The 27,825-nt window shown below is 40.0% G+C and overlaps 1 protein-coding gene across 4 annotated transcripts; it reads left to right on the top strand.

Annotated features, from left to right (window-relative positions):
• The first annotated feature begins 1,323 nt into the window (after positions 1-1,323).
• Positions 1,324-27,747, top strand: SDAD1 (SDA1 domain containing 1). Of its 4 annotated transcripts, none has more exons than XM_073805356.1 (22): positions 1,324-1,529; positions 3,798-3,902; positions 4,366-4,464; positions 6,451-6,561; positions 8,518-8,589; positions 8,678-8,778; positions 9,747-9,804; positions 10,332-10,406; positions 11,570-11,671; positions 12,902-12,971; positions 13,975-14,078; positions 15,699-15,756; positions 16,863-16,921; positions 17,533-17,609; positions 18,853-18,950; positions 19,057-19,133; positions 19,932-20,061; positions 21,547-21,641; positions 21,733-21,923; positions 22,031-22,115; positions 23,309-23,470; positions 27,436-27,747. In XM_073805356.1, the coding sequence occupies exons 1-22, from the start codon at positions 1,440-1,442 to the stop codon at positions 27,511-27,513; spliced, it is 2,097 nt and encodes a 698-aa protein (XP_073661457.1). In that variant the 5' UTR covers positions 1,324-1,439; the 3' UTR covers positions 27,514-27,747. The 4 variants fall into 4 exon arrangements, with proteins under 4 accessions (XP_073661457.1, XP_073661456.1, XP_019788303.1 ...); XM_073805355.1 differs by having other exon boundaries at positions 27,390-27,747; XM_019932744.3 differs by lacking the exon at positions 27,436-27,747 and adding an exon at positions 25,294-26,182 and having other exon boundaries at positions 1,326-1,529.
• The last annotated feature ends 78 nt before the right edge of the window (positions 27,748-27,825 follow it).

Genomic DNA, 27,825 nt, shown 5'->3' with positions numbered 1-27,825 from the left:
ACTGTTAGGCTACATTTTTCTTTCTCATGTGTTTATAATCAAGACTGCCTGGATTGAAATCCCAGCTTCCTCACCTGCTATGAACTTAAGCAGTCAACTTGTCTGAACCTGTTTCCTCATCTGCAAAGTGCGGATAATTATAGTACCTATTTCAGAGGGCTCTTCTCAGGATTAAATACAAGTGAAGGGCTTGAAACAGAGTGAGGGATCAAGCGTCTCTTTATATTAACAACACTCTATTTCATTAATTCATTCTCCACATATTTATTTTTGCACACCATGAAACCGTGGAAATGTATTCTCTTCAAATGACCAGGATCTGAATTTAAAACTCTGGCTGAACAGCACTTACAAAGGTTATAACAATAGTTGGCTTTTAAATACAAATTCATTTGCATTTTAAAACAACCAACATGACTACATTTTATTCAGTTCACACCCTTTTCCCTTGGTTACATTGGGTTGAAACAATTAAAAACAACACAAGAACAGCTATTTAAAATATACAAGAAGGGCTTCCCTGGTGGCTCAGTGGTTGAGAGTCCACCTGCTGATGCAGAAGACACGGGTTCATTCCCCGGTCTGGCAAGATCTCACTAAGCCGCACAGCAGCTAGGCTTGTGAGCCGTGGCCGCTGAGCCCACGTCCGGAGCTTGTGCTCCGCAATGGGAGAGGCCACAACAGTGAAAGGCCCACGTACTAAAAAAACAATAAAATATACAAGAAAACTAATTTATGCCCCTCATTGACCTTTTTCCCCCTCTCCAAAATTGGATAGTGCTATCAACTCCCCAGGGATATTTTTAGCGTCTAACTTTAGGCTGTGAGTTTTTTTGTTTTTTGTTTTTTTTGCGGTACGCAGGCCTCTCACTGTTGTGGCCTCTCCCGTTGCGGAACACAGGCTCCGGACGCGCAGGCCCTGCGGCCACGGCTCACAGGCCCAGCAGCTCCGCGGCACGTGGGATCCTCCCGGACCGGGGCACGAACCCACGTCCCCTGCATCGGCAGGCGCACTCTCAACCACTGCGCCACCAGGGAAGCCCTAGGCTGTGAGTTTTTTAATAAAAACTATTAATTCTCATCTGTCTGTTTCATAAGAGTGTCAGGATGATGAAATAAACTAATGTGTGTGAAAAAAGTCTTTGCATTTCAGACTATTTCAGGAACGCTAGACAGTAGCAGCGGTTGATCGAGGAAAAAAGCAAAAACCTCGTAAAAACCACTATAGAGCATTTCGCCGTGAGAGTAAGTTTGACACTCTGAGGCTCCCGTAGTCCAGCTCGCTTTAAGCGCCAAGATGGCGCCGCCGGCCGAACTACCCATGTGCTGTTTCCGGTCGTACTCGGAAGTACGACTCCCAGCCGTAGCTGGGACTCTCGGCAATTGCCAGCGGTGTGGGTTTTTAAAACTGCTCGTCGCGGAGCCAGTCAGCAGCTAACATGTCTAGCAGAAACAATAACAAGCTGCCCAGCAACCTGCCGCAGTTACAGAATCTGATCAAGCGAGACCCGCCGGCTTACGTGGAGGAGGTAGGAATGCGGCGCGGTGAGGCTAGAAGCCGGGACGCGGCTGGTTGAGACAGTGGCTGGAGGGAGGCGTGGAGTGGAGCAGGGATCCTGGCTCGCCTCGTGTTCTGCTCTTAAGTTCAGGGGTTCCTCGAGAGGAGAAAAGGGGTTAAGGGAGAGACATGCCACAGGGTTCGTTCCCCACCTTTTGAAATCTGCTGCCCGTCTGGGTTTTCTGCCTGCTCCATAGACCCTGCTGCCACAGAAACACCATTTAAAAGACCTCATTTTTGCTTTAGGGGTTATCTCCCGATGTCACTGAGGTCGAGAGACAAATGGTCCACCCCCAACCTCTGACTTCCAGACAGGTTTCTCAAGGCTTTTCTTTTCTGAAACCCCTAAATGGAATTAGTCTGTAACAGTGGATGAAACTTTTGTTTAGATTGTTTTCCTCCGACGTCTGTTTCCGGGAGCCCGCGCTCTGTTCCATGGACTGTGTTGGGAAGGAGGGAGTATTCTCAAGTATAAGGGACAGACATAAGAGCTTAGTATTATCTAGTTAAAAAACAGGATTCAGTCTCATCGGAAGCTGGCATGACCTGGGTGTGAGAATTTACGTCAGGAAAAGATGAAGTTGAAAATTAGATTAGGTCCAGACCGTGAGGGGCTTTGTATACTGACCTCATACAAATTGTGAACATTAAAGGTGTTTGAGCTGAGAAATGACAAAATGAAAGTGATGATTTTGCTACATTATTTTGGCAAGTGCTTTCTTCAGACACCCATTTTTCTGATCGGCATTAAACAGGTATTTGCTTCAGTTACTTGTATGTGCAGATGGCTAACACAATTATTCATCTTTTGATTGCCCTTCTCATTTCCCTCCTCCCCCAGATTTTCACATAGAAATATTTATGTGAATACATTTTAACAAATAGCGGTCTCAGTGGTTTAGGTCACCAGTAGAGAGAGACTTTCCAAAGATTCAAGAGAATGGAAACAAAGACTAAGGAACAAATACAAGAAGTTAAGTAATATAGGTGAGGCTTTGAGATGTGTAAAGCACTGTAAACCATTAGCCAAAGTAATAGCTGAGAGTCTGTACAGCGCTGTATTTAAAAGCAATGGTTTCAAAACTTAACTCCGTATCCCGGCCCAACTGTTGACCAATTGTGTAACTAGAGAGGGTTAACCACTTGAGCCTACGTGTATTTTAATTTGTGAGAAGGAGATAATACCTACAGAGGATTACTGTTTCATTCACTTAACAAATATTTATGCAAATTCACACATATTGTACCTCAATTTGGAGCTCACTGAACCAGTTAGGGCTGGTAATATAAAGAAATACTCATTCTTGGGACTTCCGTGGTGGTCCAGTGGTTAAGACTCCACGCTCCCAATGCTGGGGGCCTGGGTTCAATCCCTGGTCAGGGAACTAGATCCCACAGGCCACAACGAAGCTCCCACGTGCTGCAACTAAGACCTGGAGCAGCCAAATTAAACAAAAAAGAAAGAAAGAAATACTCATTCTCCTTCTGAGTGTCTCTCTCTCCCCCTCCCCTTCCCTTCCCCCTCTCCTCCTTTCTCCCTATCACTCTATCTAACACATATACACATAGTTTAAAGCCATGGCCTAGGCATGAGAGTGGCTGTAGGGTGTGGAACTGAGGCCTTGTGAGTTCCAACATTAGATTGTTGGGTTGTTGTTAGGATTAAACATAATTAAATGAAATAATGTACATGATGAGTTTGGCACGTAGCAAGTGCTGAATAAATGGAAACTATTATTATTTCTGTGTGTCTGTTGCTTTTGCCTGTTAACACATCTTATCTAGAACTCCAGGATAAAATCATAATTATTATTTAAAAGAAGGGGAATTTTGACTGGAGAGCTTTGTGTACTTGAATTATAATTTACATTTTCTGACTCACATATTTCTGCAGATATTAGTGCTCTATATACATGGACAATATAGTAGGCGGTCATTTAGATAGTAAATGGCAGTAGAGAGCCAGATCTGAGTTTTTGACTCTTGTTTCACTGTTCTTTATACCTTACTACCTAAATTTCTAATGATAAGGGAAAGGGTCTTTAGATTACCCAAAATGTGCGCAGATTTTTCAAAACTCATTTTGAAGAATTCTGATAAGGAAAACATAGTGTTTCTACATACCTTTGCCACATCTTTTTCTCAATGCCATTATCAAAGATTTCTAAGTAATTTTTAATTCTCTACTGAGAAAGTCTTATAATAGAAGGTGACCAATTTAAATTTTATTTTTCTACAGTTTCTACAGCAGTATAATCACTACAAATCCAATGTGGAGATTTTCAAATTACAACCAAATAAACCCAGCAAAGAACTGGCAGAGCTGGTGATGTTTATGGCACAGGTAAGATAATTTTTGAGTAAAACGAAGACCAGTTGTTGCACACAGCTTGCAGAATATTTTTCACTTATACCCAACCTCATTCCATTCGGGAGCAGAAACTTAATTTAAAAAAGAAAATTAATTTTCCCTTTTTGCAGATTTTATTTCCTCCTTATGTTCAGTTAGAGGATTTCACTAGAGCTTTTCACAGAACCAACCGGAGCAAAAAAGCTTTCAAACTATTTGTTTTCTTGAAATTCATCATAAAAGCAGATTCTGAATCATGTCACATACTTTACTAAGACTAGAGGAAATATGAAAGGGGTCAGAGAGATTAGCATGTAGAAGAAAAATAGATGGTTTGGAGCCATCTACTTCTATGAAACATAGCCTTTTATTCTCCTTTTGCAGAACATCCTTAATATGTGCATATGAATCATAGGAGAGAAAGAAAAACTTCAGAAGAGCCTTTGCTTTGTTACAGATTGGTCACTGTTATCCAGAACATTTAAGTAACTTTCCTCAAGAGCTGAAAGATCTTCTCTCCTACAACCACACTGTCTTGGATCCAGATCTCCGAATGGTAGGACCAGTAGTTGGATTGATAAATTGTGCTGTGTTCCCGTGTGCGTATAATATGTGTTTAAAGGAGAACAGCCTGTCATCTAAACATCTTTCTAAAATGTAAATCAGTGTGTCACCCATACCTTAAAATCCTTCTGTGGCTTCTCATTTACACAGAATAAAACTCAAACTTATTAACTTAGCGTGTAAGTCCCTACATGATTTGCTTCCTTCCTGTGTTTTTGACCTCATTTCCTTTTCTGCTTCACTCCTCTCTCTGATCTCTCAGTTCTACCAGTATGCTAACCCTGCCAAGATGCTCTTTTCCCTTTTTTGATTAGGTGATTCCTTCTGGTCATTCAAATCTCAAATGCATGAAGAACCCTAATTATAACCTATAGTTTTTATAAAGCTTAGTTTAGACATTTATCTATTAATTGGCCAGTTTGAGCATTTAAACATTGTTACCTTAGTGATTGACATTGGGTCCTGTCTGGGATCCCCTTTACCAGGCCAGTGCTCCCATTTCCCCCACCCGCGGGGAATGTTGGCTGCTAATGGCCCCCAGCTGCCCTTTCTCTGGAGCATTGTCTTCAGCTAAATGGGAGCCCTAGCACCTGGGAAGTGGCCCTCCCAGCCCACAGGTGGTATCTGACTAACCCAGAGTTCAAAAGCCCAACCCTTCCCAAGGTCCAACTTTGTGTTGCAGTTTGTGCTCCAGGGCTTCTCTGTAATCAGACTAAAGCTAGTCTCCAGCCAAGGACACATCCTTGCCCAGCTTTTCTCTGCCCTATCCTGCTTCTTTTACTTCCCTTGTAGAAGAGAGCACACCCTGGACCGACCTCTGTAATAAATTGGGTTCTGCTTCTAGGGAACCCAACCAGAGGCATTTTCAAACTTTATATATCAGCTTTTCAAACACCTTTACAGCTGGTAGAACTTACACAAATATTATGATCTCAAAACCTACTAATATCCTTTACCAAAACTTATAAAAATGCTAAGTCTGTAGATTCAACTTTGTTTCTTATTCTTGCATTTTCCCAGGCTTTCTGTAATTCTTCAATTTTTATACTTCTCTAGGATTATCTTAATTTGATCAGGCCAAAAAAAAAAAAAGAATACCATCTCAGACAAGCCAAGGTTGGAGTCTCTGATTAACTCTCAGTTGGGACATGGGACCTGGCAGCACAGCCTAATAGGCTTCAAACTTGAACCATTACAGAAGACTTTTACTTAGGTCAAGACTTAGGTCAAGTCCTTGTGGGCCATACAGATTTGAGATTTTGAGTGTGGAGACTTAGTATCTTTCCAAGTGATTAGGTCTTCTTTAAGTTTTGTGTGCTAACAGTACCCAACCAGATTGGTCTGCAGGCATTATTAAATAACTAAATGTGTGTATATTTCTTTATAGCGTTTTATGATGACTAGTGGGTTTTTAAAAATAATTAGGACGTTGTTAGGAAGCAAGGGATTGAGTCTGTATAATTAGCATTGCTCTTTAGAGTGTACTTGTGAAAGTTGGTGGGAAGCAAGGGTGCTACAACTACCATTGGGCCGTTCTTACTACAAACTGTATTTCAAAAGAATGCCTTGTAAGGTCACAAATTCAGTTTGATTATCCCAATTTAGTGTTATGTTATTGTAACCCACCTTTCTTATCTCTGTGGATTTACTGATCACTGCGTTTTTCTATGTTGACCCTTCCTTGACCTCCTGTGTAAAGGAGCCCTCCTGCAGTCACTGTGTATTAATGATATTACCCTGTTTTATTTCCTTCCTATATGAGGTATACCTGTTGATATGCTTACTTGCTTGCCTGTCCCCTCTTCTGCTCCACCCCCAGTGTAAGCTCCATGAGGGCAGAGACTTGACTGTTCTGTTCCCATGCCTAGGATAATGCCTAGTTAATAGAAGACATTAAGTGCTTTGGGGATATACTTGGTCCATTTTCTCATCCTAACTTTATCATTATCTTATAGTATGTTTCTTTTTCCTTCCTGAGACATTTTGCAAAGCTTTGATCTTGCTGAGAAATAAGAATCTCATCAATCCATCAAGTTTGCTAGAACTCTTCTTTGAACTTCTGCGTTGCCACGATAAGCTTCTTCGAAAGGTAAAGAGCAAAATCACTCCCCGCTCTGCTCCATATCTCATTCTTCCTGGCAGTGACATGAAACGTATAGCATTTGGAGTCTCTTCATGCTTCATACTATTGGATACAGCTAAGAATAATTTTGATAGGAAAAAAATTGACCGTTGTGTGCATGCAATATAATGGTGATAGCTAACATTTATTGTTTACTTTTTGCTAGGTTACCATTTTCAGAGCATTTTACGTATTCGTTTACTCACAAAGTGCCATGAGATAGGGGTTATTGTTGTTATTTTATAGATGAAAAGGCTGAGGCACAGAGAGAGAGAGTGATGTTCCCAGGGTCACACAGCTTCTGAGTGGTGAGGCAGGAACATAAACCCAGGGAACCTGGCTCCAGAACCCAAGCCCTTTTCCTCTATGCTGTACTGACCAGCTAAATCAGAGCATGGACTGGACACTCGTGGCTGTAACCACTCCCAACCTCTTCCCCCCAAAACTGACTTTTTTTGTTATTAATATTTCCCTGTGACTTCGTGTTTGCTTGTATAAGTAAGACCAGAAGTTGAAGATTTATGAAAGAATTTTAAGAAAGAGAAACTAAAGTTTACATACATTAACTTAAAAAAAATTTTTTTTTTTTTTTCAAAATATTAAGAGACTGCAACCATTTGATTTTAGCAATTGTACTTCTTGGACTAACTTGTGAATAAAAGTGATCCAGGGGAGCATATTTTGGGTACCATTGATATTTGTAAAAATCCCAATATTGTCTTGCATGCAGTTAGGGGCTTGGACTTTCCTTTTTATTTTTTTAATTTATTTTTTTAAAGTTTATTTATTTTTGGTTGCATTGGGTCTTCGTTGCCGTGTAGGGCTTTCTCTAGTTGCGGCGAGCGGGGGCTACTCTTTGTTGTGGTGCTTGGGCTTCTCATTGCGGTGGCTTCTCTTGTTGGGGAGCATGGGCTCTAGGGCACACGGGCTTCAGTAGTTGTGGCACACAGGCTCAGTAGTTGTGGCTCGCGGGCTCTAGAACGCAGGCTTAGTAGTTGTGGCACACGGGCTTAGTTGCTCCGTGGCATGTATGATTTTCCCAGACCAGTGCTCGAACCTGTGTCCCCTGCATTGGCAGGCAGATTCTTAACCACTGTGCCACCAGGGAAGCCCCGACTTTCCTTTGTAAAAACAAAACAAAACAAAAAAAGCAAATGTATTGAGATGTAATTCACATACAATGCATCCATTTAAATGTACAATTCAGGGGTTTTTAGTGTAGTCACAGAGTTTTGCAACCATCACCACAGTCAGCTTTAGAACACTTATAGCACCCTCAAAAGAAACCCCATTCCCTTTAGCAGTTACTTTCCATTTTCCCATCTGTCCCAGCCCTAGGCAACCACCAATGTACTTCTGGTCTCTATAGATTTGCCTACTTGGGATAGTTCGTGTAAATGGAATCATATAATATGTAATTGTTTTGTGACTGGCCTCTTTCACTTAGTGAAAGTGAAAATTAAGTGAAAACACTTAATGTTTTCAGAGTTCATTCATGTTGTCGCATATGTAAGTATTCATTACTTTTTGTTGCCAAATAATATTTCATTGTCTGGTTATACCACATTTTGTTTATCCACTCATCAATTAATGGACATTTGGGTTGTTTTCACTTTCTGGCTGTTATGAATAATGCAGCTATGAATATTTGAACATTAGTTGGAAATTCATTTTCATTTCTTTTGGATATATAACTAGGAGTGGAAATGTCGGGTCATATAACTTCATATTTAACCTTTTGAGGGTAACTTTCACTTTGCTTTACCTGCTTCTTTTTGTTTGTTTTATTTGTTTTTGGTCTCTTTTGTGATAGAATGAAAAGTGGGTAAAATTAAATCCTCCAGTACATTTATATTTCTCTCCAAATTAGGCAAGGTTAGAAATGTTGGTTAATGTGTGTATGTTTTTGTTTCTTTTCCTCAGACTTTATATACTCATATTGTGACTGATATCAAGAATATAAATGCAAAACACAAGAACAATAAAGTGAATGTAGTAAGTACCCTTTTGTTTTCCATGTTTGCAGCATTGTATTACAGTATCGTGCAGTTTATTAAGTCTTCTTTCTCCTCTTTTTCTTCAGGTATTGCAGAATTTCATGTATACCATGTTAAGAGATAGCAATGCAACTGCAGCCAAGATATCTTTGGATGTGATGATTGAACTCTACAGAAGAAACATCTGGTAATATCTATGTACCTGTCTCTTTCGAAATAGTCTTTTATTCATTTGTAATTGCCACAGAACACATACACAAATATTTTTCTTGATTTTGAGCCCTTTAATATATCTCTGCCGTAGATTAAGTTGGAAGTAAAAATATGGAGGCAATCCAAATGACTAATAACAATATTGACTACCATTTCTTGAACACTTGCACTATGCCTTACCTCATTCAACCTTCAGAACAGTGTAATGTAGCTTATTTGGGATTATTCCCACCTTATAGGTAATGAAACCCATAGGTTCATAAGTTTAAGTTTAGTAGCTAGTAAAAGGCAGAATTGAAATTCAAACCCGATCTGTCTGACTGAAATTCGGGCTCTTTCTACTCTGCCTCTCTGAAGATTTTCAAATCAATTTACCTTATATACTTAAATTATCACGTTTCATAAACTTTGGCTTGTTGGTACAGTGTCCCAACTCATGTCTTTTGCTTTTCTTATTCACTAATTTTTTTTTAAATATAAAAGTAATATTCGTTGCAGCAGAAGATTTGGAGAAGCTAGAAAGTTTTTTTTTTTAATTATTGATAGTCCCACCCCCTAGAGATAATCAGTTAATATTTTATGCTATTTCCTCCTGTCTTTTCTTTAATGTGAATTTTAAAGTATGGTTGGAATTTTGCTGTATTGTAGTTTTTTATTGGTTTTTTATTCCGCCCCCAGTTATCTTGAGTAGGTTTTATGTCATTAAAAATTCTTCAAAAAATACATCTGAATGGCTGCATAATTTTCTGACACAAGACTGGGCTAAAATTGAATTAAATGTTTGCCTGTAGTTGACTATTTAGCAACCCGTGACTTTTTGAAATATTACAAACTATGAATTTTAACATGTTAGAAATATTTATTTATTTTGTGCCATTGTCTGTGCTGTCAAATACAGTCGAATGAAAATTCACTTTAAAACACTCAACTGTCTTCCCCCAGGAATGATGCCAAAACTGTCAATGTGATCACCACGGCATGTTTCTCTAAGGTCACCAAGGTGAGCACGTGTATGGCTGTGTGAAGGCACTGTCTGTGAGTAGCCCGCTTCTCCAGCTAGAAGGTGAAGGAGATGGGTATGCAAGGAAGAGGTGGTGTGCGGACGTGCTGCTTGTGCTTAGGCTGCTTCCCTGGTTTATCTGCGCTTTAGAAGAGTCACGCAAAATTATGAGTTTTTAAAATGCTTGGTATTAAACGATAGCCTTAGCATTTATTTTGTTTTCCTTTGTAATTCTTGACTGCTCTTTTATTGGACTCAGGCACAGCTGAAAGAAATTTAAGGACTTGGTTGACTTTCTGTTAGAGGGGCTATATCACTTTTCTTGTGGGGGCATGTAGAAGTTCCTGACTTTCTACTTGAAGGATAACAACTGTGTAGAGCCGGGCTAAGACAGATGAGCCCAAATCCTACCGTTCTTTTTTTTTTTTCTTCAGATCCTAGTTCATATGCATGTGTAAAATATAGACAAAAGTATTTATTCTTTGTTGTAAGCTGGGATGAGTAATTGACTTTGAATTGGTCTTTAGATATTAGTTGCTGCTTTGACATTCTTCCTTGGAAAAGATGAAGAGGAGAAACAGGACAGTGACTCAGAATCTGAGGTTAGTTTGACCATAGATACTTCTGAACTTTACAGTATAGCAGATTTTATTATTGTTTTCAGTACAGATTGTAAAAGTTGGAAAGAAACTTAGATGCTACCTTTATCCTTCATTGAGTTCTGCCATGCTGAGATTTTATTCTATTTAGAACTTGTCACTTACATTCAGAAAGATTGGTTAAGTAACTAATAAAACTTAGATTCATTCAACCTTGTTCTTGGTGCTAAAGCTATACCTATATCTCACTATATGAACTTAGAATAAAAATTACTGCCAATATATTTTTGAGGTTGAGTGTTGACATCATCGAAGTTTAGAGTGGAGAAAGGGAGAAGGGTAGTACAGCATCTTTAAAAGGAAGAATCAGGATTTATGATGTCATGAAATTTTCTTTATTAAAAAATATTTTTTATTAATATTAAAAAGAAATTCCCTTCCCATTTTAGCATTTTGGTAACGAGTACTGGAATATGGGATAACACCTTTTGTTATTACTTTAGTAAATAATGTATGAACAATACATTCTTACTGTATAAAATTTCAGATACTATAGATAAAAGTTATCTTGATCCTTTCTTATTTGCACTTCCCAGTTCCTTCTTCATAGATAACCATTTCGTTTCCCATGCATTTCTGTGTGGACGTATATACATATTGTCTTATGTGTGTGGTCTGTTTTTAAAACATATAAATAATATATGTATTATTTTGCAACCTGCTTCCTTTGTGATGACATATATAGATGTACCAGTGCATTTAGATATTCTTCTACTAGTACATATAGATCTACCTCATTCTTTTAACCTCCACATAATATTTCAGAAAATGGATGTACTATAGTTTAAGCATTTCCCTGTTGATAAATATTTGTTTCCAGTTTCCTTTTTCAAATAAAAACAAAGTTGCATTCTCTCTGTATATTAATACTTCAATAAAAACTAAAAGCAAAATAAAAACAGAAGTCAGTGTTGCAGTGAAAATCTTGGTATGAGCCTGTTCCTGCAGATAGGCAAATTTGTTTTTTATTGAATTTTTAAAGTTGTGTTTATTTTTAATAGCTGCATGCAAAGAGTATAAGTACAAAGAAGTGATTAAAAGGGTTATTCCTTGCTTCTATGCAGATTTTCCTTGTTTATAGTTTTACAAAGTAGTTTATTCTTCAGGATGAAGGACCAACAGCAAGAGACCTGCTAGTGCAGTATGCCACAGGGAAGAAAAGCTCCAAAAACAAGAAAAAGTTGGAAAAGGCTATGAAAGTCCTCAAGGTGAGACTTGTACCTGGGAAATGAGATAAGAATCATTAGAATGCAGAATATGTGTTCTTTAGAAAAGCTTTTAAGCATTTGGAATAGAGAAAATAGCATTTTGAAGGACTTAGAAATGTGTGATGACTTTTTAAGCCCTAATTTTTTAGATGAATAAATGTTTTCAGCTCTCCAAGATCTATGGCTTGAATAAATTAATTTGATTAAATTCATTTGTTTTGATCACGATGTCTTCTCAGAAGAGTATGCAAATGAAGTACATTTTGTTTTGTAATAATTATTTGAAAGTCATTAATTTGGTCCTTGTGTGTTTTTTAATGTTCATATTTCCAAACCTCTTTAAGTCTCACAGGTGCTAATAGCTAGAACTTTTTGGCTGCATTGGGTCTTAATTGCTGTGCACAGGCTTTCTCTAGTTGCGGCGAGCGGGCGCTACTCTTCGTTGCAGTGTGCAGGCTTCTCATTGCAGTGGCTTCTCTTGTTGTGGAGCACGGGCTCTGGGCACACAGACTTCAGTAGTTGTGGTGTGCGGGCTCAGTAGTTGTGGCACACGGGCTTAGTTGCTCTGAGGCATGTGGGATCTTCCCAGACCAGGGATCGAACCCGTGTCCCCTGCATTGGCAGGCAGATTCTTAACCACTGCGCCACCAGGGAAGTCCCCAAGGTTTAATCTTAAAAACCACCTTTAGTTCTTCTAGTTGCAAGAAAGGTTTTTGGAACAAAGATTTTTTGTTTTTTCTTTTTAATTAGTGTGATGGGGACTTCCCTGGTGGTCCAGTGGTAAAGAATCCACCTTCCAATGCAGGAGACCTGGGTTCAGTTGCTGGTTGGGGAACTAAGATCCCACATGCCACGAGGCAACTAAGTCTGCATGCCACAACTGTTGAGCTCGCATGCCTCAATGAGAGAGCCTGTGTGCTGCAAACTACAGAGCCCACATGCTCTGGAGCCCATGCACCACAACTAGAGAGAGAAAACCCACGTGCCACAACTAGAGAGAAACCCGAGAAGACTGCATGCCGTAAGGAAAAGATCCCGCATGCCTAAACAAAAGATCCAGTGTACTGCAACTAAGACCCGATGCAGCCAAAAAAAAAAATAAGGAAAGTAAATAAATATAAATGGTGTAATGGACTTGATAACAGCCTTTTAGCACATTAGCACATTTAATCCCAAGGGCCTCTTCACTGTAATTCAGAATGTAAATGTTTTCCTCTCCCTTTCTTTCAGAAACAAAAGAAGAAGAAAAAACCGGAGGTGTTTAACTTTTCAGCTATTCACTTGATTCATGATCCCCAAGGTACTATAATTATGACCTCCCAAGTTCCTTGTTGGCTTTATCTGCCTATTTAGATTCCTACCTTCAAGGTTACCAGGGAATATAAAATCCTTGGCACTTAATAGACAATCAGTGAATGCTTAGTTGTTACCTATTGGTTGTAGCCTAGAGAATTCTATTCCAAAGCAGTGATTCCCAATCCACAGCAAAATAAGAAAAATATAGAGGAACAGCTCTCTTTGCAATTCATGTCTTTAATAACATAGTACTTGTACTATAAGACATTGTGCTTGACCAAATGAAAAATTGACAATCTTTTATTAGTCCCTTTTTTTTTTAACTGGTATGTGGAAACCAAAAGTTTGGGAAACCCTGTTCAGAACACTAGTTCTCAAACTAGAGTGCACATTGGAATCACTTGGGGAATTTATAAAACTGTACTGGTACTTCGGTCCTGTTATTCCCAGAGACCGATTAGGTGATATGGGGTATGGCTGGGCAGTGGGGCTTTTAAACGCTCTCTGTATTTTAGTTTTAGTTTGCCGACGCTTCCTCTAGGTCCGTGTTTCTCAGACTTTAAGGCACATACTGATCACCTTGGGATCCTGTTAAAGTACAGATTCTGTCTGATTCAGTAGGTCTGGGGGTGGGGCCTGCAGTTCAGTATTTCTAACAAGCTATTAGGTGGACAGCTGCTGGTGGTCTGCAGACCACACTTTGAGAAGCAGGGCCCCAGAGAGCTATAAGTGGACCATCTGTCAACAGTAACTCAAGATGTTGATGCTAAAAATCTTGGAAATCCTTAAGACTTAACTTTGGGCACCACTGAAGGTATATTTGCCCGTGTGTGAGTCTTTTCACCTTCGGTCATGCCGCTGTGTTTACCATCCTGGTTCTGCAGAGTGATTTCAGGCACAGCCATACCAGAGTCAGTGACCAAACTACTGCTTTTCTCTACACCTGCTAGATTATGTTGTATAGACCATGGGCCCACAGTATACTTCTCTGATATTCTCCTTTCCAGATTTTGCAGAAAAACTACTGAAGCAGCTAGAGAGCTCTAAGGAGAGGTTTGAAGTGAAGATGATGCTCATGAACCTCATCTCCAGATTGGTGGGAATTCACGAGGTTTGAATTACATTATGTTTCTCTTGATGGATATTAGAAGTGGAATTTTTCTTGGTAAAAGGACAGTAAGGTAGAGCAGTGGCTTAATTTTACCCTCCCAAACCATTTAAACCCATACAGTTTACAAAGGGATAAAATCTTTCACTCTGAAAATAGCTGTTTTTGTCACTTTGTTTTCTTATCACTTAGTATGGATGTTGAATTGTACATGTATTCAGTTTATGGACAGACTATTTTCTGTTTTTCTACTTTTTATTTTATTTTATCTATGTTTCACTTATACATTTTCCTGAGCCAACAGAGCCCACATATTTTTATCAACTGTTATTACATTTCACAGTTTACCCCTTCATAGCTTTCGTGACTTCCAGCCCACTCTAGCAGGAGGATCATGTTTGCAAAGCTGAATTCTCTGGTCATTCACTTTATATTAAATTAGACTGCAAGAGGTCTTTGGTGGTATAATGTATATATATTGTGTATACATATGGAAACCACACACATACTCAGACTAACTGCCATTGTAGAAAAGGAGGGATGCCCAGAAATTCAGCCCATGAAGAAATGACCATTGAGGTTGTTGTCTATAGTTTTGCTCTTATAACTAGTGCTGTTCTGATCATCACTGAATGTGTTGCTTTCTTCAAAAAAAAAAACAAGAAGTAAAACAGGCTCCTTCATTGAAAATCAAACAGTATAGACCTATATCAAGTTACAAATGAACAAATGCACTTATTCCATTTCTCTAAGAAAAAGTTAACATTTTGGTGAATAAATTGCTTTTTCTACATGGGCTGCAGTTCTAAAGCAGGATTACCAGGTCAATTCTTGTTACATTTGTGCAACAATTTCAAGTCACAACTGAATCTGAGCTCAGTGGAAAAGCAGAAGTGATTCTTAATTCAAGCATGGTTTGATGGAAATGATACTGGAGTTTCACAGCTGGCTACAGTTGAACACTCATCTCTGTATTGAACCCAAGTCTTCCCTTTTACTTCTCTGGTCCTGGTTTTGCTCTGTGGCTAAAATAGAAAAAAATTTATTCTCACATGATGAACTTTGAAAAAGGCTAGGCCATCTCCAGAGTTTCTCTTCTTGAAGTTAAAGATTACAATTGCTTTAATAACTGGATCCTTGTCTCCTTTATCTAGGTAGACTCCAGAGTGTTAGTGGTTTCTGTCTAAAATATGGAGCTCAGAGTAATTCCTCCAGTGTGGTTGGACTGGTATCCCATAACAAAACTAGACTGTGGGTTTTTTGGTGATCAGATTACACTAGGCACTATTCAGATTTGAGTTACTATTATCTTTGAAGACTAAAAAATTGGTTCTGCAATTTTTTTGAAAGAAAGTTGCTTTTTGACTGCCTTTTCACCCCCTGGTTTATTCTGAGTACACTTCCTTCTTCCTTGACATAATAGGATAGCAACAAGGCCTTCCTTTCTTTGGTTAATACAGCACATTGAATCATCCTGTAGCATGAATGCTTGTTGAGAAAAAAAGAAAGTAAAAAAATGATTCCCAGTTAGTTGAGCTTGGTGATATAATTGCATCATGGAGAAATGAAACTCCACAGCTCAGCTAGATATATATTAAAGTCAGTGCATTCTTCTTTCCACAGCTTTTTCTCTTCAACTTCTACCCCTTTGTGCAGAGGTTTCTGCAGCCCCACCAAAGAGGTAAGGCTTCCACTTGCCATGTTCCTTTGGTGGCCTTGGGGTTAACCATCCAGAGTCTTTTGTTCTGGAATTAATACTAAAGACAAGAGTTAGGAGTGAAGGGTGTTCTGCTTCAGAGACAAGGAGAGAAACCTGTATGTTTTCTTTCCAGATTCTGCCATGAGGTAATTGTTCTCCTTATCAACTTTAAGAAACAATTATTTGAGGGGGGGAAAAGCACCAAAACAAAGTGTTGGTTTCTCAAAGCAAGTCTTTTTGTAATACTATAAATACTCATGTGAAAGATTCTAAAAAAGAATTTTGACTATTTATTGTAACTTCATTATAGATACCAGGGTTTAACTTACTGCTTTCATTGCCCTCATTTATATTCTTAATTAAAAGCAACATGAAAGCAGGAAGGAAGAGATGGTTGTTTTTGCCTTTGAACTTGAACCAATTTAGGAAAGAAATGAACATTTATTGAACATTCAACATGAGCCAAGCACTGTGCTAAGTACTTTACATACAGTCATCTCATTTAATCCTCACTTCAATCCTGAGAGGTGTAGAAAGAAAGAAAAAAAGACCAAGATCACTCAGCAAACAGTGGCTGATTAGGCTTCACCTCACTTCTTTGTTTTGCCAGAGGCCTTGTTCTTTATCCATACTGCCCCTTTAAAGGGAGTGTGTGTATATATGTGTTTGTACTTATTCATTGATTGAGTGATTTCTAGTCTGAGCACTGCATTAGACACCAGTGAACACAAAGTAACATCCTCACCTTCATAGAGCTTATATTCTAGAGGAAGATCCACAGAGTGCTGTGTGTAATATGTCCAGGTGACGGGAAGTATTTTGAGGAAAAAGGAAGCAGGTGAGGACAGTAGGGAGTGCTGGGGTGGGTTCTGTCTAGATTATGTGGTCAGGAAATCACTTTGATAAGGCAGCAGTTAAGCAGGGCCAGGAGGAAGCGAGGCAGTGACCTATGCAGATGTCGGGGTTGGGTGTTGGGGCAGAGGAAGCAGCAGTAGCATTACAGCCAGCGTGTGCTGGCCATGTTTGCCGTGGTCCTGAGGGCAGGGCAATAAACTGACTGTGGCCTTTCCCATCTCTGACCTTTTTAGAAGTAACGAAGATCCTTCTGTTTGCTGCACAGGCATCTCATCACTTAGTACCCCCAGAGGTGAGAACTCTTAAACTTTACTTCTGTCAGGATCTAGTGCATACGTAGCCCTGCCACTAAGTATATCATGGTGGCTTTTCCCACAGGGATTACCGTCCTCCCTGCCTTTTTGAAACTGAGTAGAAGACACACTAGCTCTTAAGGAGATATCCATAGAAGTTTACTCATAGAAGTAAAAACATTTTACTGTAGAAAGTAAAGTTTATTTTGGACAAGTTGTTGAGAATTCTGGTTTTGTTTAATTGCCAAATTTTATGCTGGGGAGGGCAAGAATATCAGTGAATTTATAGTGATTATTATTCAAAACTGATCATTTCTTTCTTTGATTCAAATAGTATTGGAGGATCGTGGGTCAAAGCAATTTTTAATCCATGTTGAGAACTAATATTAAAGGCGAGCCACATTTAATCTGAGGATAGCTAAGAAGAAGGCTGAAACCCAGAGTGGAATGTTTTTTTCAGTCTTCCTCAGTCTTGATCCTTCCAACTCCCAAACCGAAGGCGGAGGGCTGTTTTTCCACTGTAATAGTTTATGGTCCCTTCATCGTCAAGCGTTTGAGTAGGTGTAGACGTTTTACCAGCACTCATATCCTTTCTCTCCCTCCTGTTCAGATCATGCAGTCATTGCTCATGACTGTGGCCAACAATTTTGTAACCGACAAGAACTCTGGAGAGGTCATGACAGTAGGGTATGTAGAATGTGGCTGTAGGCAGTGGGTATGGTCGTAACGCACTGGGTTTGCTTTCCATTACCAGGATGTAAAATTTCATCTATTATGTGCTCTCTGCAAAAACAGTTTAAAGTACACTTCAGTCTTCTCTGCAGGCTTGGTATTTTTAATTTATTGGTCAGAATTTTGAGCCAGAGAAAAGATATTTGCCCTTCTAATCAACATTTTGTTTTTTAACTAGCTTTCCCTCTTTCAAATGAATGCTTGTGTGGCAATCTAAATGTTTTTCTTCTGTCTTCTACCCTGAATTCCTATCTTCCCTGGAACAGATGATTCGTTATGGAATCATTTTTTAATCCCAAGGCGGTTCAGTGGCCCTTTTGATTAATTCAAAAGCACTTAATGAGCGTGACACTAATTTAAGGACGACTCATCTGTCCTGATACCTAAGCAGTATGCTGAACAGCTGCTTTGTATCTCCCTTGGAAAATACTGCTGGGATAACAGCCCTAAAGACCTTTAACTTTTCCTTATTTGACCTAGTACTATCTCCCCTAGGGTTGGCGAATAGATGCTGCTATCATATACAGGCACACTTCCTTTTATTGCCCTTTGCTATATTGCTCTTCACAGATACTGCGTTTTTTTTACAAATTGAAGGTTTGTGGCAACTTTGTGTGGAGCAAGTCTATCGGTGACATTTTTGCAGCAGCATTGGCTCACTTCATGCCTCTGTGTAACATTTTGGTAATTCTCACAATATTTCAAACTCTCCACCAGCAAAAAGATTATGCCTCACTGAAGGCTCAGATGAAGGTTACATTTTTAGCAATGAAGTATTTTTTAATTAAGTTACGTACTTTTTAAGACATAATGCTATTGTACACTTAATAGACTACAGTATAGTTAAACATAACTTTTGTATGTACTAGGAAACCAAAAGATATGTGTGACTCACTTTATTGCAGTGGTCTGGAACCAAACCTGCAATATCTCTGAGGTATGCCTGTATTTTACAGAGATGACACTGTTTCTTATTCTTCTAGTAGAGGAAATGGCAGTAAACTGTCTGGAATGAAAGCCCTCTGAGGCTCCCCACCCTCACACTCTACCATGCTGCAGTTTTAAAGACCTAAGACCTATAAAACCCAACTTACATTCCTTTTGATTTAGTCTTTTTAGAAAATATTCTTAGGTTGAACCACATGAAACTGCTGGGGGGTGTTTTGTTTGTTTTAATTTATTTTTTTCCCTTTTTTAGAATCAATGCTATAAAAGAGATAACAGCTCGATGTCCTCTAGCCATGACTGAAGAACTTCTCCAAGACCTGGCTCAGTATAAAACACACAAAGATAAGAGTAAGTGGTGTGTTATTCTCAGTAGATCAAAGAGTACAGAGTAGTTCGTTTTTACCTCAATAGACTCTTTGCTCTGAAGTTTCTAATTAAAGGTATTATTTTCCAGATGTGATGATGTCTGCTAGAACTTTGATTCAGCTCTTCCGAACACTGAATCCTCAGATGTTACAAAAGAAATTCCGGGTAGGTGAAGCATACATATGTTGATCAAGGATTTGGTCTCAGAAAGTGAGGATAATTTCCTACAATTTGAGTTTGAGTATTTCTGATGCTTCCATTAGGAGTATTGGTGATACATGTAGTTTTATTCTTTAAGCTCAGAATAAAATTGATTGAATACTTTTGCTTAACAGTTTTATAGTTGGTATATGCTGTTTGAGGTTGAATGACTCTTATAGACCTGTTAGACTGTTTGAAGTCAGTAACTGATGCCAGCATTGAACAGGCTATTCCCTAACCAGATACTACCTCTTTCAAGTTGGGACAGAGAAAGATGCATGTATGTAACAGAAGGAGAGATCTCAAGACTTAATTGAAGTTTCCTGAGGTGGATCAGAAGAAAGCAAGAAGGGGCTTCCCTGGTGGCGCAGTGGTTGGGAGTCCGCCTGCCGATGCAGGGGACACGGGTCCGTGCCCCGGTCCGGGAAGATCCCACATGCCACGGAGCGGCTGGGCCCATGAGCCATGGCCCCTGAGTCTGCGTGTCCGGACCCTGTGCTCCGCAATGGGAGAGGCCACAACAGTGAGAGGCCCGCATATCGCAAAAAAAAAAAAAAATAGAAGAAGAAAGCAAGAAAACAGTGGGCAAAGTTCTGTCTGGGGGATTTACTTTGACCCAAGACGTTGGTGGACTGTTTTTGTCATTCGATTGCTTCCATTTTTTGTGATTCTCCCTCTCAATTCATAATCCTGGAGAATCCTTTTCATGAATAATGTTTTGCAGTTTAAGCACCTCATTAAAAACTACTTCCTTTCCTTTAGGGTAAGCCTACAGAGGCCTCCATAGAAGCAAGAGTGCAAGAATATGGAGAACTAGATGCTAAAGATTACATTCCAGGAGCAGAAGTTCTGGAAGTTGAAAAAGAAGAAAAAAATGCTGAAGATGATGAAGGTTCATTTTTGTTTCACCATTATTCAGGACAAAATCACTCCTACTATATCTGTATTGATCTTGAAATCTTTATATTGTTTGGACATTCATCCAGCAGATGCTTCCTGGTAATGACTATGTGCCACGCCCTGTTACGGGCACTGAAGGTCAAATGGGCATGGTCCTGCTCTGAGAGAATTTACATTCTGGTGTAGGAAATGCCTTTTCATGTCCTTCAGATTGGCTGCCCCTTATCAAGGGCATGCTGTTTGACACTTGGGAAAGATAATGGGTTTCTTTTGTTGCCTAGAAAAAATAATGAAGATTAGTCTATAGCGATCCTCCTGTTGACGGAGAATGCTTATTGAACTGGTCAAAGAATGCTTGAGGAACTCCATTCTCATTTCTGGGGTTAGCATTTACTGCATTGGTTGCTAGGGTCCTTTCTTCTTCCTGTTCATCCCTTCATTATTTCAACAAAACTTTCGTAAGCATTAGCTATGAGCCAGCCACTGTCAAAGCAAAGAGGAATGATATGGTTCTTGTCCTTGAGGGTCTTTCATAAACAGCTAATAAATCATTAACAGGATTTATGATTGGAGTGGGGTATAAGGGCTGGAGAGAGGTCAGGTCCACCTCAGAGGTTCAACAAAGGCTTCAAGGAAATCGTGACCCATGAGCCGTATTGGGAATGATTAGTGAGCAATGGTAGTATAGTGGAGACTTTCCAGGCAAACTGTGAGCAAAGTACTGAAGGGTTTAGGAAACTATTAGAATGTAGGATACAAGGTGATGCACAGAAGGCGATGAGACTAGGGATAGAGGTGGGGCCTCACGTGAGTGGCTGTGTAGGCCATGCCTAAGAGCTGGGACACTGTCTTACAGAACATGGGCATCTGCTGAGAGACTGCAGGTATCCTTCATTTTGAAAGCTTACTGTGGTAGCTCCGTTAGGATCTCTGATACCTCTTTACTGAGGTGTCTACAAGCTTCTTATACAACCAAAAGTTTCTACCTTGGTTCTCTGAGTGACTTGTTTCTAACTAATTTCTCAAATGTATAAATGTGCTTAGACAAGTTAAATAACTTGTATGTGGCCACTGTAAATGTACAAGTACAGTTCTGATGGACATGGCTAGTTTGGTGGAAAGAATGTAGGCTCTAGAGTCATATATGATTTTTCCTAATTTCAGTGTAGGCTGCATTTCTAGCAGTGTGGCCTGGGGCAGGTTACTTAACTCTGGACTCTATTCCTCTTTTGTTGAGTCACGAGGGTTAGAGAAAGATTGTAAAGTTTCGGCTCATGGTGGATAATTGATCAGTGGTTATTCTCCGTTCCTTGACTTAATTAAATTGATGTGGTTTATTTAACAGTAATACTGCTCAATTCTTGGTGAGCATCTATTTGAGGTTCATTACCTAAGTTTTCTTTTGCTTGATTTATCTCAGTGTACCATGAACACTCAACATAAAGTGGGTGCTAATGGGGTGCTCTTTTTCACACAGATGAGTGGGAAAACACGAGTCTCAGTGACGAGGCAGTTTCTGATGGCGAATGGGTTGACGTGCACCATTCTTCCGATGAAGAACAGAAAGAAATCGTGAGTCCTAAAATGTCCTTTTCTCAGTGTTGAGGGGCTGTGCCCTCACTGGAGCCAATAGCCGTTTAAGCCTGTGTTGTGTCCTTTCAAGTCTGAGAAGCTGAACAGCATGCCCTTGGAGGAGCGGAAAGCCAAAGCCGCCGCCGTCAGCACTAGCCGAGTGTTAAGTCAGGAAGACTTCCAGAAAATCCGAATGGCCCAAATGAGGAAAGAACTCGACGCTGCCCCTGGGAAAGCCCAAAAGAGGAAATACGTCGAAATAGACAGTGATGAGGAGCCCAGGTAAGACAGTGTGTACACCAGGTCTTCAGTCAGCTCACGTGATTATGAAAGTATTAGGAAAAGGAATTCCATCCTTGTTACATATTACGTTTTTTCCTTCACCCCAGGGGTGAGTTACTTTCTCTTCGGGACATTGAACGCCTTCATAAAAAGCCAAAGTCTGACAAGGAGACAAGACTAGCAACTGCAATGGTGAGTGGGGCATGTCATTGCCTAGTTGTCTAAACAGAAAGCAGATAAAGTGAAATACGCCTCAGAACTTGTATAGGCACAGAACTGCAGGGTTTTTTTGGCTGCATTGGGTCTTCGTTGCTGCGCGCAGGCTTTCTCTAGTTGCGGCGAGCGGGGGCTACTCTGCGTTGAGATGCGTGGGCTTCCCATTGCGGTGGCTTCTCTTGTTGTGGAGCACGGGCTCTAGGTGCGCAGGCTTTAGCAGTTGCGGTGCGTGGGCTCAGTAGTTGTAGCTCGCGGGCTCTAGAGCACAGGCTCAGAAGTTGTGTGGCGCAGCACCTTAGTTGCTCTGCAGCATGTGGGATCTTCCTGGACCAGGGATTGAACCCGTGTCCCCTGCGTTGGCAGGCGGATTCTTAACCACTGCGCCACCAGGGAAGTCCCTGCAGTATTTTATTTTAATGTTTTAAATAAAAGTATAATTAGCATAGAATAAAAGGCACAGATAAGAGGTGTTCAGTTAGATGAGTTTTAACAACTTGATAGCCACATATGTAACCACCGTCTAAGACAAGCTGTGGAGCACAGAAAGGCACAGTTGTATGTTCACGGTCTCAGGGAGGCTCAGTGCATTTACCAGAGCTATGAGAAAAGCAGGGGAATGTTTAGTCATTAAAGAAAAGCCAGAGACAGAGCTGCCTCAGGCAAGTCCTGTGGCTGTTTGCGACTGCAGCCTGCCTACCTTTCCAGCTTCATTTTCTCTACCTTGACTTGTTTCAGACGCCATTCCAAATGGGCTCCACATTACCCTCTATTCCATTTGTACTGACACTTGTTTAGATAAGTTTGAAAACCCATGTTCTTTCTCCACCGCAACTTTGCATATACTATTCCTACCTGAAATGCTCTACTCTTCCCTCCTTCCCTCCTCACCAGGAAGGCCTTCATCCTGCAAAAAACAGCTCACAGGGTCTCCCTCTCTCCTAGGCTCCTCTGGCCTCTAAGAAACCCTTTCTTCCACTGAGCTCGCCTTGCCCAGTTACAACACATCATGGTCATTTCTTCCCCTAGACTGAACTGAGTCTCTGGGGAGCAGTGACTGTGTGTTCCCTCCACCTTAGTGTCCTTGGCGTCCAGCAGAGCTGGCACAGAGGAGACGTGTGTGTTGATGAGATAACTCCTGCAGTGGTATTTTTGTGTGTGTGTGCTGATAGGCTGGAAAAACAGACCGAAAAGAATTTGTGAGGAGAAAAACCAAAATGAATCCATTTTCCAGTTCCACAAATAAGGAGAAGAAAAAACAGAAGAACTTCATGATGATGCGGTATAGTCATAACGTCCGGTCAAAAAATAAGCGTTCCTTCCGAGAAAAGCAGGTGAGCTCAACTTGAAGCATGACTGGGTAGAGTGATATTGTTGTTCTAAGACTTCTCTACATTTGAGTGGAGTTGTGCCTTCTAAAACCTTGTATTATGTGTGTCTTAGGATTAATGGGGTGCGTTATTGGAGAGCATGGAGAGGTGGAAAGCGGTCAGGGCTTGTAAATCCTAGACCTGACTTTGTTGAGATTCAGCTGTGTGACCAAAGGGAGGCGATTTTCCTCCTCTGTAAATAAAGGAGTTTAAACTAGATGAGCTCTGAGGTCCATTCCTATGCTAAAATTTTCTTGACATTGCATCTGTGAAATATATCGAAATTAACTGAATAATAATTTTTGAGTGTTTATTATATGGTACTTTTTTCCAAAAAGCAATAATTATATGTGGTAATATCTCAGTAACAGTTTCAGGAAAGCAGTACAAACTAACAGTTCTGTTGTTGGCATGATCCTTTCTCTGTGTACCCTTCTGCAAAGCCATTATGTTTACAGACCTTTGGAATTGTGTTTTATCCATTTTCAGTCTTTGATGGGTAGTCCTGTGCTGCTCTGTTGGCTTGCTTATTTCATAATTCATTGTAGTAAAACAAATTTATGTTTTTATATCCTCCTCTACTGCCAATGTACCAGAATGTATATCTAAATGTACTAGGAAGAATCTCTAGGAAGTCAGGTCAAGGGAAAAATAGTGCCACATTCTGAACCAGCGTTCCTAAATTGCAAGCCAAGGATGAGCCTCCCAGGCCTGAATGTGACAGCCAGCTCTCCAGGGCAGGGCTCCATAGGTGTGGGAACCAAGTCAGTATGACTAACTCTGTTTATTTAATCATTCTAGTTCTAAGCTCTTCAACAATGTTATGTAAGTAATAAAGTGGCAGTAATTTTGATTAGAATTTGTTGAAAGTTTAGGTGAAAGGAAAGGTGCCATTAAATAGTCTGAATTTTGCCAATTCAATTTAAATGCGTGGTTGAATTGATTAAATTCATTAGTTTATCCTTCCCCTGCCCTTTATAAGATTTTTGGGTCGAGGAAGTAATGACCATCCAGTTGGCAGGCCTTGCTTCGTTTTGAGGTTTTTGTGACCTTGCTACATGTTATCTAGGGGTGTTCCCCCAGCCCCTACTTCCTCTATTTTTTAGCATGCTTTTTTTTTGGCACGATAGAGAAGCCTTGCTTTGTTCCTGTCAGTACCTCTTTCAGTATAAAATACTTCTCTCAAAGATTGAAAAATTTTGTAAGAGGAAGTTGGTTCACTGGATATGTGCTATAGTTCATGTGAACAATATGAACAGGTACTGTGATTAAACCGACTTTACAAATGAGAAAATAAGACATAGATAGCTGAATCTGAGAAATACCTTCTTAGCCACGCGAATTAGGTTAAAATGCACTGGTTGATTTTTTTTTTTTCTACCATAAGCGTCCCAGTTACTCTGCATATCTACAAAGACATACCAAGACCCAGATCTGAGCTAAAGGCAAGGAGTCAGTAACTTAAAGTCATAAAATTCAAAAAGCTTGATTAGAGCCAGGCAACTTCCACCCCAAAAAATGCTTTAAAGTTTCTAGGACTCAGAGAGTGGTGGTTGCTTGGGAATTAATGGAATCACATCCATCACACACTTAAGATGTATACGTTGACCTTGGTTATCTTCTTTTTATAATTTGGGTTTATTCTTAATAATCTTTTATTTAATATTCTGTTGTTTTCTTTTGGGAACTGTAAGACTTTATAAGGACGTTCATAGGTTTGCTGTGAACGTTGGTCCTGTGGTCTTTTTCTGTAGATCATATTTACATTTTTTTTTTTAATCTTCCAGCTGGCGTTACGAGATGCTCTCTTGAAAAAGAGAAAAAGAATGAAGTAACTTCCAAGCAAGTTTTCCATTCCAGGGAGAATGCTAAATTCTTGTCATTACTCTGAAAACTAGTACATTTAGAATGTTTACATTAAAAAGTCCAAAAGCACTATATTGTGAAAACCACAGTAAACTTGGTAGCTTCTGGTGTTCTTATTTTAGAGATGGGTAGGGGTGGGAATGTTTGAAATGTAAACAGTAATGGTGTTGTAAAATCATTTTCATTTAGTGTTCATGCAAAAAATATATATATAGAGAGAGAGAGTGCCTATTAATTGTCACTAAAGATATAAAATTGAATGAGCCACAACTCCTCACTCAAGGTATTTATAGCCTATTTCTAGGATGGGGCGAGGGGCAAGTATGTATCTGTGTATTTACAGTGTTGTATAAATAGTTCTCTAGTAGAGATAGGTTCATGCTTCTATGGGGTCACAGAGGCCTTATGGACTAACTCTGCAGGGGATGGGAGTTATATATTCTCTTAAAACAGGACAATGTTACAAGAGTAAGAGGATCTTACTTGTAAATAGGCTTACCTGCTGAAAACAGGTCCCTGCTGTACAGATTTTGGGTAGACAATATAGCTTTTTTAGTCCATCCATCCAAAAGATGTAATTTTTTTTTTTAATGCCAGATACTGGCTTTTTGGTTAAAACCTTGCTTTTTACATTGCCTTACGTATAAATAGTAATCTTGGAGTGGCCTCAGTTCATCATTTGGGCTGCTCATTCTTTCATAGAGGAAAAAGAAATTAGATTGGTTTCCTCAGCCTTCCTTCACCCTGTAATATTTTCATCCCACCGTTTGCCATGTCTCACTCAATAAAAGGTTTCTAATGTCAAATAGGTACTCTGTGCTGAGTGGTGTGTGTTGTTTCCCTTCACTAGGTGTGCTTGAGTAGATTTCAGGGGTCACCGCACGAGAGCCGTGGTCAGCTGTTTGCAAGTTGTTGCGTTTGGAAATAGTTTGGTGCCCTTTGTCTCAGATTTCTTAGGTAGTGTGGTAGTTGGGGAAATTGCTTCAAGCTAGAGGAAAAGGCAATTTTCTGCCCACTCAGAAGCTTCTAAAACCACTTTTCTTACTCCTTTTCCAGCGTCTTCTGTTCACTTTCTCAGTTCAACTTCAGTTTTATTTGAATGAAACTTTGTGACTTTTCCTAAGACGCCCCATACACTGGGGATTAGTTATGAAGACCTTGCGGTTTATTGATTAAATTGCACTGGCCTAGTGAGAGGAGCCCTCAGTCAACCCCCAGCAGCTTCAGCGATTCACAGGAAGTGTCCGATGCACGTCTGAACGTTTCAGATCTGAAACTCCTCTCTTCTCTCTTTGCATTTTTGAACTGGGTGTCTCCTTATGTGTCTAGCTCCAGAGAGAAGTAAATAAAATTCAAAATGGCCAGCTACCTAGGGTCTGTAGCTTTGCTGTGTGAATTGTGATGATGCCTGGAACTTCCATCCTTCCCCTAGACTTTCCCACCCCACTTAGCTGCCAAGAGCCCAGTCCATTCTGTGTTCTGACTTCTGTTCTTCTACTACTCTTAACTGAGGTTTGTATGGAAGCTAGGTATCTGGCTTTAAAAGCTATAGCCTTAACTTCTACTTCCTTAATCCTGTAGTAGGTTCCTTTTATTATTTTATAAGTCTTCTCTTGAGAAGATTTTCTGTTTACCGTAAATTTGGAGGTCAGATCCTCACAAGGATGCTGCCAGCAAAGGCAGAGTAACCTTCAGGGTGACTTATACATTGAAGAAGTCACCAGGGTTTGAACTTCAGCTTTTTAGTCTCAAATTTTTGTCAACACTGAGAATGGGTCCATTTCAGGGATGAATTCACATTGTCCAAACTCATAATATATATAAAGTAATGTGTAAATCTAGAATACTGATATATATGTGATCTTACCAAGTTCTTCTAGAAAATAAGCTCCACAGAAGGCAGACTTCTATGCTGTTTGATGCTAGTTCAGTGCCCAGTATGTAGGTGCTCAACAAATATTTGAATACCTGATATAACTCCTGTCTGTCTTCTCTCTGTAAATAAAATACCACCTAGGGCTTCCCTGGTGGCGCAGTGGTTAAGAATCCGCCTGCCAATGCAGGAGACACAGGTTCGAGCCCTGGTCTGGGAAGATCCCACATGCCACGGAGCAACTAAGCCCGTGCACCACAACTACTGAGCCTGAGCTCTGGAGCCCGCGAGCCACAACTACTGAGCCCGTGTGCCAAAACTACTGAAGCCCGCACCTAAAGCCCATGCTCTGCAACAAGAGAAGCCACCACAATGAGAAGCCCGTGCACCACAACGAAGACTAGCCCCTGCTCGCCACAACTAGAGAAAGCCTGCTCACAGCAACGAAGACACAACGAAGACCCGACGCAGCCAAAAATATAAATAAATAAAATACCACCTACCTCATTGATTGTTTTGAGAATTTTGACAACTAACGTTTATAAGCACTTAGCATGGTATTTTCCACAAAGAAAGCATT

Source organism: Tursiops truncatus, chromosome 5 (genome assembly GCF_011762595.2).
Source record: "Tursiops truncatus isolate mTurTru1 chromosome 5, mTurTru1.mat.Y, whole genome shotgun sequence".
Lineage (NCBI taxonomy): Eukaryota > Metazoa > Chordata > Mammalia > Artiodactyla > Delphinidae > Tursiops > Tursiops truncatus.
The sequence above is the reverse complement of the archived record's forward strand: the minus strand, read 5'-3'. Positions and strand labels throughout refer to the sequence as shown.

What these genes read in the sequence shown, in the direction of transcription:
- SDAD1 (XM_073805355.1), top strand. Translation starts at nt 1,440, where the DNA reads ATGTCTAGCAGAAACAATAACAAGCTGCCCAGCAACCTGCCGCAGTTA. An exon ending in GGAGAGGTCATGACAGTAGG is followed by an intron (nt 17,610 to 18,852) that starts GTATGTAGAATG and finishes TCCCTTTTTTAG; the next exon opens with AATCAATGCTATAAAAGAGA. An exon ending in AAATGCTGAAGATGATGAAG is followed by an intron (nt 20,062 to 21,546) that starts GTTCATTTTTGT and finishes TTTTTCACACAG; the next exon opens with ATGAGTGGGAAAACACGAGT.